Source organism: Alosa alosa, chromosome 22, assembly GCF_017589495.1.
Source record: "Alosa alosa isolate M-15738 ecotype Scorff River chromosome 22, AALO_Geno_1.1, whole genome shotgun sequence".
Taxonomy (NCBI): domain Eukaryota; kingdom Metazoa; phylum Chordata; class Actinopteri; order Clupeiformes; family Clupeidae; genus Alosa; species Alosa alosa.
In genome coordinates, this window is record NC_063210.1 from 9,253,211 (window position 1) to 9,268,210 (window position 15,000).

Genomic DNA, 15,000 nt, shown 5'->3' on the forward strand with positions numbered 1-15,000 from the left:
GCGATGCTGAAGATTGACAGGACCTGTCTCTGGTAGGTCTCATTGCTCTCTGCTCTCCGCCACGGGAGAAGAGAGAGAGAGAGAGAGAGAGAGAGAGAAAGAAAAGAAAGAAAGAAAGAAAGAAACACACACACACACACACACACAAACACACATCATGAGAGAGAGACAACGGTCTGAGGCGCGCGCGAGGGTTCCAAAAAAACACACTGGGTTTTCCTCGGCATAACATGCTCTTGCCAAACAGGATTCTCCATCCTTCTTGGTTCATCTTCCATGCAAGCGGCGCAGGAGGAAGGGAGGGAGGGAGGGAAAAGAAAGGGGAAAAAATGTGACAGCAGAAATATTGTGGAAGTCATCAACTCCACACGGTGCTTTAGCACTGGGGCTCTGGGCTCCGGGTCTGTTGCTGCTGCCCGCCCGCAGCCTCTGGTCTGTGGTCCAGGCTGAGATATGAGTTTGTCAATGATGGTAAGTAGTGAGCCATGGCGAGCCAAGTTAATGAGATCTCTAATTCAAAACCCACACGCGGGGACAGATACAGGCAGTTGACGCACACACACACACACACACACACACACACACACACACACACACACACAGACACACAGGCACAGACACACACACACACAGGCACAGACACACACACACACACACACACACAGGCACAGACACACACACACACACACACACACAGACAAAGGCACACAGAGACACACAAACACACACACACAGGCAGAAACACACACGCACACGTGCATGAAGAGAAATGCACACATCATTTTGGATGCGATAAAATTATGTGCTGAGACACACGTGCAAACACCCACAAATTCTCAGTATGGTTCATATCGAGTGATAGGTACAAAAACACACACACATGCACATACACATACACTTTCTGCAAACCCTCTTATATTACTGCCTTTGCACTTTCACATGACACATTCTCAGAGAACGCAAGCCCTCTCCATTTCACAGATGGGTATTATAAGACAGCTGCAGGGGGTTTTCCATACATAGCTCATCTCACATACTCACATAGCAAGATGTTCTGGGCCACTCAAACATATGTTTTTATGTCTGAAAATGCTGTGTGTGTGTGTTTGTAGCGTGTGTGTGTGTGTGTGTGTGTAGTGTGTGTGTGTGTGTGTGTGTGTGTGTGTGTGTGTGTGTAGTGTGTGTGTGTTTGTGTGCACACATGTGCCTTTGGCTCTCACAGATACATGTTAATGGTGGAGTGCTAATGATGCATCCACCAGCAGCCAGCACTACACTCTGCAGGCCTCGTGCTCAACAGCCTACTCCTCTCCTAAAATCTCTCTCTCTCTCGTTTTTTTTTACTTCTTTCTCTCTGTCCTCATCTCCCTCTCTCTCCAAACTGGATGCTCTCTTGTCCTCCCCATCTCACTCTCTCTCTCTCTCTCTCTCTCTCTGTCTTTTTTTGATTGCTGGAATTTCTCTTCCTCCCTCATTCTGTCTTCATGCCCTCACTCTCTTCTCCACTGACATGCCCCTCCATTTCCATTTCTCTCTCTCTTTTGCATTCTCTCTCTCTCTCTCTCTCTCTCTTCCTCTACTCTCAGTCATCAGATTCACACCAGCCTCTCTGGTCCAGCTCAGGCACTTACGGGCCCAGCAGCCCACTCAACCTTTCAGTGCACCAGGGAGAGAGAGAGAGCCATGGAGAGAGAGAGGGAGAGAGAGGTGGAGGGGGATGGAGAGAGAGAAAGCGATGATAGGGAGAGAGACGGATTGATGGAGAGAGAGAGAGAGCGATGGAGAGAGAGAGAGAGATGGAGAGAGAGAGAGAGATGGAGAGAGAGCGTCCACACGATCCAACCACAGATGGCCTGGGTGTTGGAGATGCCCATGGAGGAACACACAGGGTGGGCTGGCATATGATTGGCCCCTTCCTCCAGCAGCTGAACACAAACTGGTTCTGCATGTGCAGAGATGTGCCCGAGTTCACCCTCCTGTGAGCTTGCCAGGGACAAACGCAAGCAGGGAAATACACACACAGACACACACACACACAAGTATGCACGTACGCATACTGTACACACAGAAGTATGTAAGCTGTCTGTCTCTGTCTGTCTGTCTGTCTGTCTTAACTGTCTTTCCTTTCTTAGACACACACACACACACACACACACACACACACACAAACACACACACACACTGGTACTGGCTGGGACTGGAATCTTTTATTTTCCAGATTAAAATCACTGACTTGAAAAGAAATACATTCCTGTTTAGTTTTGTCAATTTCCTCTCTCATATTCATCTCTCTTTCACTCTGCCCCCCCCCTCTCTCTCTCTCTCTCTCTCTCTCTCTCTCTCTCTCTCTCTCTCTCTCTGTCCCTCATGTCTTGTCTTTTTGAAGTGGAGGAAACCGAAACAACTGTGCGAAGGCAAAGCTAATAGAAACCTTCACAGGACTGTCTTTTCCGGAAGCCTCCACTTGTCAGTCGCCAGAAACAGAAAGAGAGAGAGAGAGAGAGAGAGAGAGAGAGAGAGAGTGGCAGGGTCCAGGAGTCAGGCCACCTTACCCAGGGAGGGAAAGAGGGGAAAACACACACACACAGAAGGGAGAGGATAAAAAATCGGGGAGAGAGAAAAGCAGACGAAGAGAGAGAGAGATGGAGAGAAAACAGATGAAGAAAGAGAGAGAGATGGAGAGAAAACAGATGAAGAAAGAGAGAGAGAGATGGAGAGAAAACAGATGAAGAAAGAGAGAGAGAGATGGAGAGAAAGGGTAAAGGGGTTGTAAAGAAAATCATTTCCCATGTCACAGTTTATTTGGGTTAGCGGTGGAGCGCAGCACAGCGGTTTCTGTTGACACTGATTTTTTTTGCTCTCTCTCTCTCTTTTTTTTCATTCTCTCTCTTTTTCTTTCATTCTCTCTCTTTTCTCTCTCTCTCTCTCTCTCTCTTTAAGACTGTGGGCAGTGGGGCATGTTTGGGGTGGAAAGGAGTAAGAGGAAGTGAGGAGGGCCCGGGAGAGGAGGCCTCCGTGGGCTGTGTGATATTCTGTGTCCCCAGAGCCTTAGCCTACACGCTAACACAGACACACACACACACACACTGACACAATCTGCAGCCTCAGCACGCAGTGTACCCAGGGGCTCAGCAGTAATTAATGCTCAGGTCTCTCTCTCTCTCTTTTCCCCCCTCTCTCTATCCCACTCCCAAACACTTCAGAGCCCTCCCACTTCAGTGAGTCACACACACACACACATACACACTACATGAGAGCACAGTACATACATACACACTCACATTCACACACATACAAATGCATGCTCTCTCTCTCTCTCTCTCTCTCTCTTACACACACACAGATACACACTTTCACTCACTCACTCACTCACTCTCTCACTCACGCTCTCACTCACTCTCTCACTCTCTCTCTCTCACTCTCTCACTCACTCACTCACTCACACTCACTCACTCTCTCTCTCTCTCTCTCTCTCTCTCTCACTCACTCACTCACTCCTCACTCACTCTCTCTCACACACACACACACACACACACACACACACACACATAATATACCCATTGTGTATACACATACAAATGTAAATTCTAAATACGTGAGCTGGCATGAGCCATATATGCAGGAGGGAGTATACACACTGTCTTAACATGCAATGCACCCATATACCCTCAGGCAAGATGTACCTATGCATAGTCAAAACAGGATAGCTGACAACACACATAGAACAGGGACTAAATGCAAGGCACAGATGGGGGAAATGCATAAATGTATACTAAAACGTAAAACAAAGACTTAAACACAAAGACAGAGAGGAAGCGTAAAATCCCAAACAAACCCAAACACGTTTATGGAACAGGAATGCATGTCTAAACCACACACACACACACACACACCATACCCACATCTACACACACACACACACACACACAGACACACACACTGTTTCTGGCAGAGGTAAGTCTCTGTCCCCTGGTCACCGAGGCACTCATATAACCTGCATATCACCCATGCAGATGTGCTTAGTTCCTTACTCCACCAACAGAATACACAATCTCATTCACTACCTCTGTTTCCATGGAGACTAGCGAACATTAATTTTCCAAAGGTGGAAAACAGACAGAGAATGTGGGAGTGTGTGAGAGTGTGTTTGTGTGTGTATTTGTTTGTATGCGTGTGTGTGTGTGTGTGTGTGTTTCTGCATGTGTATGTGTGTTTGTGTGAGACTATGTATATTTGTAGGCAATTCAAGATGTTTGCTTACCCATGAACTCTATGCCCAACTCATCTGCTGCTCGAGCGCCATGCAAGGAGGCAGAGAAAGAAACAGGAAAAAAAGAAGAGACAAGAGAAATTATTTATTCCATCAAGCCAACACATCTGTTTCTGCATTCCTCTCTTCCTTTTTGGCCTGAAACAAACAAACAAACGTTACACACACAACACAATGCCCTTGAACTCCCAAGACAACATCAACACTTCATTTCACCCTTTCTCTAAATACACATGGTTGACACGGAACATGTAATGGCAGGCACCAGACATCTTGTTTACTGCAAACAAAACCAAACACTAGATCAAAAGCTATAGGGTCAAGTGTAACCGTAGCCAGCTGGTGCGATAGCGGCGCAATATGTGCATTAAATAAACTTCTCTCCCGATGCCATAAGAGACATGCTAGTAAAAGATGCTAGCACCCAAGGGCTTTAGCTCCCTTATTAAGCGTGCTAGCCTCCCAATCTGATGGTGCAGCAAGTTGCAGGTTTGAGTCTGGGCAAGTAGCCTACAGGTCTACACAGCACATCCACAAGCAGAAATGCACTAATCACCATGGATGTCATCCACCAACACACACACACACACACACACACACACAGAAGTCTTGTTGGCCACTAGTTGACTAGTGGGTGGGAGGCTGGTGTTGTCTCGGTGTGTGCTCAGCAGGGGGACTGTGGGCTGGCTGGGTGGGGCTGTGAGCGTGACTGCCAGCGACAGGCTCCCGACTCCTCCGTCTCCCCCCACATCTCATCTCATCCCGTCTCGTCTCAACTCGTGTTCGTGTCAGTGCACCTCCCTCACATCCACAGAGAGACGCCTCTAATGGTCTCTGCCGGCCGTCTGGGCGGATTGCACTCGTTCTCTTGGCATGCATGGCCGATCTCTCTCTATCCCCCTCTCCTTCTCTCTTTCTCTCTCTCTCTCTCTCTCTCTCTCAGTCGTCCCTGCTCTGTCTCGCTCCCCGAAAAAAAATAGTGCAGGCCATTTTTCTTTTTCTGGTGAAAAAAAATGGCGAAGAGGGACAGAGTGGGAACAAGAGAAGTATAAGGAGGAGGGAGATAGACTCAGAGAGAGAGAGAGAGGGAGGGATGGAGGGATGGATGGAGCTGGGGACGCTGATAAAGAGGGGAGCACTCGTGTTCTTTTCATCCAAACAGTCCCCTTCCATTTTCCGAGCGCCACGCCAGTGTAATACAATCTCATTTAAATTAAAATGAAACCCTCACACTTAATTGCCTTTCTGACAGTGGTGGTCCATGGGTTTTTAAATAGACTGCACATTTTTCTTCTCTTTTTTGTCACACTCCCTCTCTTCCCCCTCTCTTTCTTTAGGAGCAAGCCCAAGAGAGTTTTTTTTTGTTCAGGGTGGACAAGCTCAAGAGCACTAAGAGGGAAGGAGATGGAGAGGAGGAGAGGAGCAAGTAAACAAGAGAAAAGAGAGAAAGAGAGAGAGAGAGAGAGAGAGAAAGAATATAGAGAAGAGAGAAAAACAAATAGAGAGAGAGAGAGAGGTGAGGAAGAGAGACCGAGAAAGAGAATGACTAGAGGTAGAGAAGGACAGAGTGAGATGGAACGAGATGAGAATGAGATAGAGAGAGAGGGGGGGGTAGAAAGAAAGAGAGGAGGACACTGAGGCAGGGACTCAGAAACAGTGTAAAAGGGAGAGAAAGAGAGAGAGAGGGAGCAAGAAAGAGAGAGAGTGAGGGAGAGGACGAGATGAGAAAGAAGGGAGGGGAATCAAACAAGCTGACAGCACCGCCATCTGTTGGGTGATGAATGGTGACGATGGCAAGCCTGAATTCTCCATGCCACAGCGGCATGCATATATTTATGCGGGAGTTAAAACATGATTAGTGAGCTGACTACTGAACAGCGGCTAGCCACACTGGACCCTGGGGCTTGTGTGTGTGTGTGTGTGTGTGTGTGTGTGTGTGTGTGTGTGTGTGTGTGTGTGTGTGTGTGTGAGTTCCAGATACCAGAACCATTCCAGATAGTTAGGGCTCTGCACATAACTTTAAGATGGAGGACATAGTTTGTTCCCAGTAAACTTTACTGGCAAAACCCCATTCGATTCAGTGTACATTAGTACTGTTCCTGTAAGAATGTCCAGAGGCCCTTGACAATAACAGCAAGAGAGGCAGGGAGGTTGCGAAGTGAGATAGTAGGAGAGTTGAAAATTCTTGTTAAAGCAAATGACACGGACAAATAAATAAATAAAAACGGAATCAAACAGAGGAAGGCAAGGCGAAAACGTCCGCCCCAGCGGGGCCGTTTTGGAGGTGGCGAACGGCTCTTGTCAGGCTGCTGCTCCCGCTGAATCATGGGCAGATGAACTTTCGGGCCCCTGGGCCCAGATGTATTAAGGACCCCCCACTTATTGTTGTATATGTGGGAGGGGGGGTTTGGGGGTCCTCCCCAGACATTTTAATTTGTTTGATGTGATTTCCTGTATTCCTGTGCATTTTGGGATGGCCAATACTAAATTCAATCAGATTCCACAGCCTACATCCTGATTTGTTGGATATTGAGGCAATGATTCCATGTAAATGCTTGGGCTTCAGGGCCCCCTGACCCCTTGGGCCCCTGGGCCTGGGCCCGGTAGGCCCGTGCAGTAATCCATCCCTGCGCTGAATCGCTTTCGCGCAGTGTCATCAACTTCACCTGTCACACGGGTCAAGGAATCATGAGCGAACACTAAGGATAAATAAATAAAGCCAGAAAACGGCAGTGACTGTAGTCCGTGGCCTTCAAGCTTGTTGAGGTGATCTACAGCCACAAATCTGTGACAATAAGCTTCCTCTCATAATATTCAGCCCCTGTGGGGTGTCACTCGGGTCTCGTTCTCCCTCCTGCTTTCGTTTGTTTCTTTCTTTCTCTTCTGCTCTAGCCGTTACTTGGGCTTTTTCAGACCTAGCCCTGGTGGAAGACAAAAGGTACAGGGCGACGAGGCGCGAGCCATCTCTTATTGATGCCCAGCGGATCAGGAGGGGGGCGCGAGCGAACGGGGCGAGTGGAGTGAGCGGCTCAAGCTGCTGCTTGTTGCGATTGCCCGCCATAACAGCCACATTCATCCACTTATAATCGGCGGGGCTGTCACGCTGCAGCAATCGCTGATGCCATTAAGCCGCCGGTGGAGACACACCCGTTGCTGGCATTCGCCATCGTTGATGTACAGCCGTCATAAAGCACGCACGGATGCACACACACACACACACAACCCACACACACACACATACACATACACATGTGTGCGTGCATGCATCTGCTGTCGCTATGGCATCTCAGCAGACTCTTGGGAGATGATGTCCGACGTCATCCGTCATGTTCCCCAGAAGTGGAGACAGTGATAGTGGTGGTGATTGTGGTGAAGCTCAGGACTAAAAGAGTAAAGAGGTGTTTGTTCAACTGCCCAGAGCGTGCGGTAAAATGTCGGTCACACTGTGGCCAAAAGCACGAAAGTTAATCTGCGGTGTGGGGAACAATAGCCACAGTGAATCAAACGGCACTTAATCCAGACTTGACTTGGCACGCCAGACGAAAGCTCAACAGAGTGTGCCTTATACAGTCTAATACCTCCCCATATAAATACCGAAATGATAGCCTGTCTGTCTCTCTACTTCTCTCTCTGCTTTCCATTCTATGCAGTTCTTACTGACTCTCTCTCTCTCTCTCTCTCTCTCTCTCTCGTGTCCTTGCCTTCTTTTGCTTCTTTGCACAAATCCTTCTCGCAGCTTTTTCCCTCTTATTTCTGTTCCCTCTCTGATTTCCCTACTGTCTGACTGTCTCAGGCTACCACGTCTCTCTCTCTCTCGCTCTCTCTCTCTCTCTCTTTCTCTCATTCGCCTGCACTGACTCAACGCCTCCACAGCTGGGGGCCGGTGGAGAGACTGCGCCGCGCTGTGCCGCGCCAAGCTGTGCCGGCGCACAGGCAGGAGGTCTGGTTAATCGCCGGCTAGTTTTCCAAAGAGTTTGGAAGGTCAGACAATGATCCCATCCATCCACCCACCCACCCCATCCTTCCACTCTTTTCCCCTTTACCAGGCTCCCTCTGCTCTGCCAAACGAGGGATGGATGGCCCACCTCAGAAAACAACAAAACATCAACAACAACAACAACAATGCCACACCCAACAATACTCACTAAAACAGGTAACACACCACATCTCGTCTTGACTTCATTTTTTGATTCTCGTTTTGACTAGATCTTTTGACTTCATCCTTTTGACTTCATTTTGACTTCAGGCTGCATTTCCTCCCAGTAATCCTTTGTTATCCAACCAACACAACTTTCATTGTTTTTCTCTCTCCATCTCTCTCTTTGTCTCGATCTCTCTTTCTCTTTCTCTCTCCTCTCTCCCCAGTTGTCCTCCTGTCCCTGCAGTCACAGTCAAGGCGGTGGCAGGCATGACAAGAACCACTGGGGCTGCTTAGGGCGATTTTTTTTAGAGGGGTCCGTGGCTTAGTGTAGCTGGTCTAGATGCAAAGAGACAAAGGGAGATAAGCGATGGATGATTTGAGATCACAAGTAAGCACACCTGGGCGCATGTGCCCTGTGTGTGCGGATCTGTGTGCGCGTGTGTGTGTGTGTGTGTGTATGTTTGTGTGTGTGTGTGTGTGTGTGTGTGTGTGTGTGTGTGTGTGTGTGTGTGTGTATGTTTGTGTGTGTGTGGTGTGTGTGTGTGTGCACCCCGAGATAGATGCTTCCCAAGGCAGGAAGCTGAGGCTCACAAGACAAAAAAGCTTGCGTGGCAGATAAAGCCAGTGGCTCACCAGGGGGTTTGTGCATTTGTGTGCGTGTCTCTCTCTCTCTCTCTCTCTCTCTCTCTCTGTGTATGTGTGTGTGTGTGTGTGTGTGTGTGTGTCTCTGTGTGTGTCTCTGTGTGTGTGTGTGTATGTCTATGATTTGTTGCTCATTTGCAGCAGGCGGAGAGAATAAAGTTACAGTGGGTGGCAGGCACAGCAAAGGACCCCTGCCACACCTGGTAGAGAGGGAGGGAGAGAGAGAGAAAGGAGAGAGAGAGAGAAAGGAGAGAGAGAGAGAGAGAAAGGGAGAGAGAGAGAAAGGGAGAGAGAGAGAAAGGGAGAGAGAGAGAAAGGGAGAGAGAGAGAGAAAGGGGAGAGAGGGGGAATGGGAGGCAGTGTGATGGATGGCAGCGGGGGTCCAAACAATGGCTTTCCCTCGTCGGGAACAATCCGATATTGCCAGATGGGGAGGAGGAGGAGGAGGAGGAGGACCGACGGTCGACAAGGGCCCCAGTGATGGAGCTCGAGGAGGACTTCCATTAGGCAGCCCAGGGAGGAGTGCAGGGCTCATGGGGCCACGAGGGTGGTGGTGATGGTGATGGTGGTGGTGGAGCAGGAAGTGGGGGAATGGGAGCTTGGTGGGGATGACAGTGGTGGAGGCTACTCATCTCCTCTTTATCACTCCGAGAAAAAGGCTCTGAGAGAGGAGAAATGATGGATAACAAACAACCCCAACTCACACACACACACACACACACACAGAGAGACAACACACACACACACACACACACCACACACACACACACACACACACACACACACAGACAACACACACAGACGACACAGATTGCTCTCCACCAAGAGTCCCCATCAAGCATGGAGGTCTCTTCACAGCCAAAACACTCTCCCCTCATGTCGATATTTTATCCCATTTCTTGTCATTTCATTTCCCTCATCTCCTCTCTGGCTCTCCTCCTGTCTGTATTTATTTCCTCTGAGGGCTTCCTCCCACCGTGCTTCCGATGGGGCGGATCGGTGGCCTGGAGAACCTTTCAAATGGATACTCTCGATCTCAGTTTGTGGGTGCGGGTGCGTGTGTCTTCTCTGTCTCTCATTCATTTTTCTTTTCTTTTCTCCCTCTCTTTCCCTTTCTTCATTTATTCCCTTCCCTCATGGAGAGGGATATTTTGTTTGGAGAGATGTGTTGCTCTCAATCTTGAGTGTGTGTGTGTGTGTGTGTGTGTGTGTGTGTGTGTGTGTGTATGTGTGTGTGTGGGGTGGAGGGGAGCGGCTGTTCAACGGGCAACAATAGAGCCGCGAGTGAAGCCGTAATCCTTCCTCTTTTCACAGGCACTTGAAAGAGGCAAAATCCACTGATTTGACTGGGTGAGCCGGGGCCACCACGGGCCCTTTTCCGGAACTTTCTACAGTACTAACTCTCCCTCTGAGGGTGAGTCGCCGGAGTGTGTGACACGCAAGCATCCGCCCTAATCAGTCAACCATGAATGAGCGGTCCTCCGCAAATCAGCCCCAACCTCAATCCAAAACCAAGCGGCGCGGGAAAAAAAACGAGTCTTTGATTAAAGGCTGGCTCTGTAGTAGAGCTGAACCCAGTTGCATCACTTCAATATCTGACAAAAGGACCCTAAACAAACCCCATCCAACATCTTGGACAATGAGATGTCATCCTCTACAGCACTATCAAAAAAAAAGCAAAAGAGCTTGATCAGCTGGAACTTCGCTCACTGCCATGCACAACTGAAAGGCTGAGGAAGTCATTTGTTCCTATAGTCCGATGGACAGCCCATAAGAGCCCCATTGTGGACCCGAGAAATGTTGAGTACACCAAAGTTTTTATGAGTAAAATATAGTATGGGTTCCCAGCGTACAGGCACCGGGTTCACCTTTCAATCTGCTGGACTGGGAACTGAACTGTTCAATGCCTCACTAGGGAAGAGGAGATAGACTTCTCTGCTTGGTCTGTCTGCCTCTCTACCATCTCCATGTTTGATTTTCTGACTGCCCACTATTGCTTTGCTACTGTTTTACTACTGTTTTACTACTGTTTTACTAATGTACACAGCCCTAATGTTTTTCACTACTGCTACGCTGTTTTCATGCTATATTAGCACATGATCAATGGCTGCGTTCAGGCTTCTCACTGTACTGAATGAATGGATAGGCTATAACCCTATTACCTCAACCTGTTCTTGCACTGGAAATAGTTTTTTATTTTACCTTGTCTACGTTATGCTTTACTCTCTATTTGTCCATATTATTTTCATTTGTTCCTATAGTCCGATGGACTTTGTGGACCCGAAATGTTGGAGTACACAAGAGTTTATGATGGAAATATATGAGTATGGGTTCCCATGCCATTTTCGGGTTCATTCTAATCCTGGACTGCCCATTGAACTGTTCTTGCACTGTTGCCTCTCTACTCTCCATGTTTGGACTGCCCACTTTGCTGCACTACTGTTTTACTACTGTTTTACTACTGTTTTGCACACTCACTCTCTACACCTGTTTTTCATACTTTATATTAGCACACACATGATCAATGGCCATCTGCTACAATACTGAATGAACTAAGGTTCTTGCTGAATAGTTTTTATTTTACTACATTATGGTTGGACTACTTTTTGCACCTTCACCATGTTGGACTACTCACCTCCCATTTAGCACCTTGCCATGCCAGTCGGCTACCACCTTCACGTCACTCCCTTTAGCACCTTACCAGTCAGTGTCTTTTATGCTTGATCACCCTCAAACACATTGGACTTTTCTTAATTTAATTTATATAGTGTATTTAGTATTTTAGTTTTGTTAGTTTCTTATCTTTCTTATCTTCTGTCTTTGTTGTACAGTGGAGTTTAGTTATATGTTTTATACTTATACTTATGTTTATCATTTCTGCTGTAAGTGCATGTTGTGTGTGATGTCTGTATGCTACTGAGACCCTTGAATTTCCCCATGGGGATCAATAAAGTATCTATCTATCTCTATCTATCTATCTATCTATCTATCTATCTATCTATCTATCTATCTAAAGACATCGATTTGAAGGATTTTATTATCAACTTGAAATTAGCGAGACAATTACTCTCTACTCACGCACGCAATTTTCGGCTGCAGCAACCAACAGTGGCTTAATTGATTTTACAATTTTACCCTGTTCCTTGACGGTTTTATTTTTGCTGTTGTTGAGCAAAATATTACGAGTTTACTGTGTAGTTTACTTAAGCGATAGCTTAATCAGGCAAATCTTCTCCATGCCTATAGAGACAACGTGTACACAAACACACGATAATTAAAATCAGGAGGTGTTTGTATGCGTGTAATGTCGCGTGTGTGTGTATGTGTGTGAGTGTGCATTTTCTTCGAGAATCTTTGGAATTGTAAGTTAATAGGATTTCTCCTCTTTTCTTTTTACGTTTACTTGGGGAAAGATAATTAGCTACTTTAGTATATCTGATCTGGCGGAAATTAGAGTGGGAATTGAGTGAGCAATTCTCCGCGGGAGAATCCAGGAGATGGGTCCTGTGGATTTAGCATGTTGGACGGGTGGGTGGGTGGGTGGCTGGCTGGCTGAGTGGGTGGGTGGGTTTGTACCTGCTGATAAAGCCGAGCTGCAAACAGAGGATTAAGAGACGGCAAGGCAGAACTCCAGAAGTTGGGCCAGGCGGAGAGTTGCATGCTGGCTGCGGCTGGCTGCTGCTGCAGAGGCCTGCCATCTGGGGTGGTGTGTGTCTCCCATGGGTGTGTATGGGTGTGTGTGTGTGTGTGTGTGTGTGTGTATGTGTGTGTGTGTGTGTGTGTGAGAGAGAGAGTGTGTCGAACACCAGGGGCAACTGCCAGGGCATCCAGCTTACTAAACTTAAATATTTATCTTGGCCAGGGCCAGATGAGGGCACATATACACCCCCACCCCTTCACCCACCCCCTCACCCTCTGGGTAAGGCAAACACATCACACTCAAATATGCAGTAGTGTGTGTGTGTGTGTGTGTGTGTGTGTGTGTGTGTGTTGACTGGACACTTACTTGGATCAGATAAGATGGCATCCGTCTTGGGGACAAACTGGTCACAGCGAAGCCCGTGATAGCCCTCCTTACACCTGCAAGGCAGAGACACACACACAGACAGAGATGAAGATTAAAAAGATGCACAAGTTTTATCTTACTAGTTTGGAGTTTGTGTGTGTGTGTGTGTGTGTGTGTGTGTGTGCACGTGTGTGTGTGCGTGTATGTGTGCGTGTGTGTCTGTTTATACATTTTGTCTCATAGCAGTGCATTAATCAAACATTATCATATTATGTGTGTGGGTGTATTTGTGTGTGTGTGTGTGTTTGTGTGTGTGTGTGTGTGTGTGTGTGTGTGTGTGTGACTCCATCATGGGAGAGATAGTGTAGAGTCTCATTAATCAGGTATTATCATATTATGTCCACGGGGGCAATATATCTTCATCCAAGCACTGGGCAAGTCACCCTGTAGACACACACACACACACATACACACATGCACACACTTGCATACACAGCCATACACACAAGACCTGCATATCGAACACTGCTGACAGGGAAAAAAGGAGGAAAAGAAGAGGAGGTAAAGAGGGGGGCGGGGAATGGATGGAGAGAGGGAAGGAAGGGAGATAGAGAGAAATGGAGGGAGGGAGAGAGAAGAAGAGAGAAGAGAACAGTGTGTCAGAAGAGAATGAAAGGAAATAAATGGGAGGGATAGAAAGAAAGAACAGAAAGGGGCAACAGAGAAAAGATAGATAAAGGAAACAGAGAGAGAAGAAAGGGGGAGGTGATGGGAGGAAAAGCAGAGATTGAAAATGGGAAGGAGAACCCAAGTGGGAGAGGGAGAGAGAGAGAAAAGCATGTAGCGGAGACTGAAAGACAGAGAGAGAGAGAGAGGAGAGAGAGAGAGAGAGAGAGGAGGAGAGAGCATGGAGCGGGAGAAGGACAGAGAGGCGGTGTTGGCCGGAGCTCGGCGGCGCCTGCTCTGCCTCAGATAAGACGGCCCTGACACTAATGTCACCTCCCGCAGGAGCAATGGGCCTGAGAGCTGCTCCGCCCCGCCACTGTCTCCACACCCAGATATATGAGCCACGCCGAGATGCCACTCAACTGGGAGGATGCCACTGGGAATGCAGGGAGAGAGGGATGGAGAGAGAGGAGAGAGAGAGAGAGAGAGAGAGAGAGATGGAGAGAGAGAGAGAGAGATGGAGGGATGGAGAGGTAGTGAGAGATGAGAAGGAAAGGAAAAGTGAGATGAAAAAGAGATGAACGAGACACAGAAATACTGAAGACTGGGACTCAACTGGGAGGATGCCACTAGGAACTCATGGAGAGGGGGATGTAGAGTCGCAAAAGATGGAGGGATGGACAGGGACAAGGAGAGATGAAACCAATACGAGTAGGTAAACCGAGGTGGGATAAACAAACCTAGAAATACAAACTGGTGCCTCAGCTCAATGGACACCAATGGGAACTCGGAGAAAAGAATGGATGGATGGAGAGATTGAAAAATGGAGAAGAGGACGGAAGGGATGAAGTTGGGTAGAAATACACATACAAGACTACATTTTAAAGTGAGTAATGCTTTCTATCGAAATGTTCTATTACTTATCTATTTATCTTGAAATGGTCATGCCAATAAAGTGTATTGAATTGCATTGAAAATTGAATTTAATAGACTGAGAGAGAGAAGAAAGAGAGGGATGAGGGAAAGAGGGAGGAGGGAGAGAGAAAAGGAGGTGAACAAAGGAAAAGGAAGAGATAGAGAAGAGAAAAAGGAGTAGGAGTAAAAAGGACAGAGGTAAAGAAAAAATGATGAGTGAAGCGTTCAAGTACGAATACACCCAAACACACAGAGAGGGAGGAGAGAGAGAAAGAGAGAGAGAAAAGAGAGAAGAAAAAGAGGACTGCAGTGCAAGAGAGAGAGAGGGAGAGAGAGAGAGAGAGAGAGAGAGGAAAGCAG

The 15,000-nt window shown here is 47.6% G+C and overlaps 1 protein-coding gene across 1 annotated transcript in view; it reads right to left on the reverse strand.

Annotated features, from left to right (window-relative positions):
• The window catches only part of nrg3b (neuregulin 3b), a 167,792-nt gene that overhangs the window by 10,340 nt on the left and 142,452 nt on the right, over window positions 1–15,000 (reverse strand). Inside the window, 3 exon segments of the mRNA XM_048234092.1 lie at window positions 1–49; window positions 4,262–4,288; window positions 13,060–13,133. The exon segment at window positions 1–49 is cut by the window's left edge and continues 54 nt beyond it. Coding sequence (XP_048090049.1) covers window positions 1–49; window positions 4,262–4,288; window positions 13,060–13,133 — 150 coding nt within the window.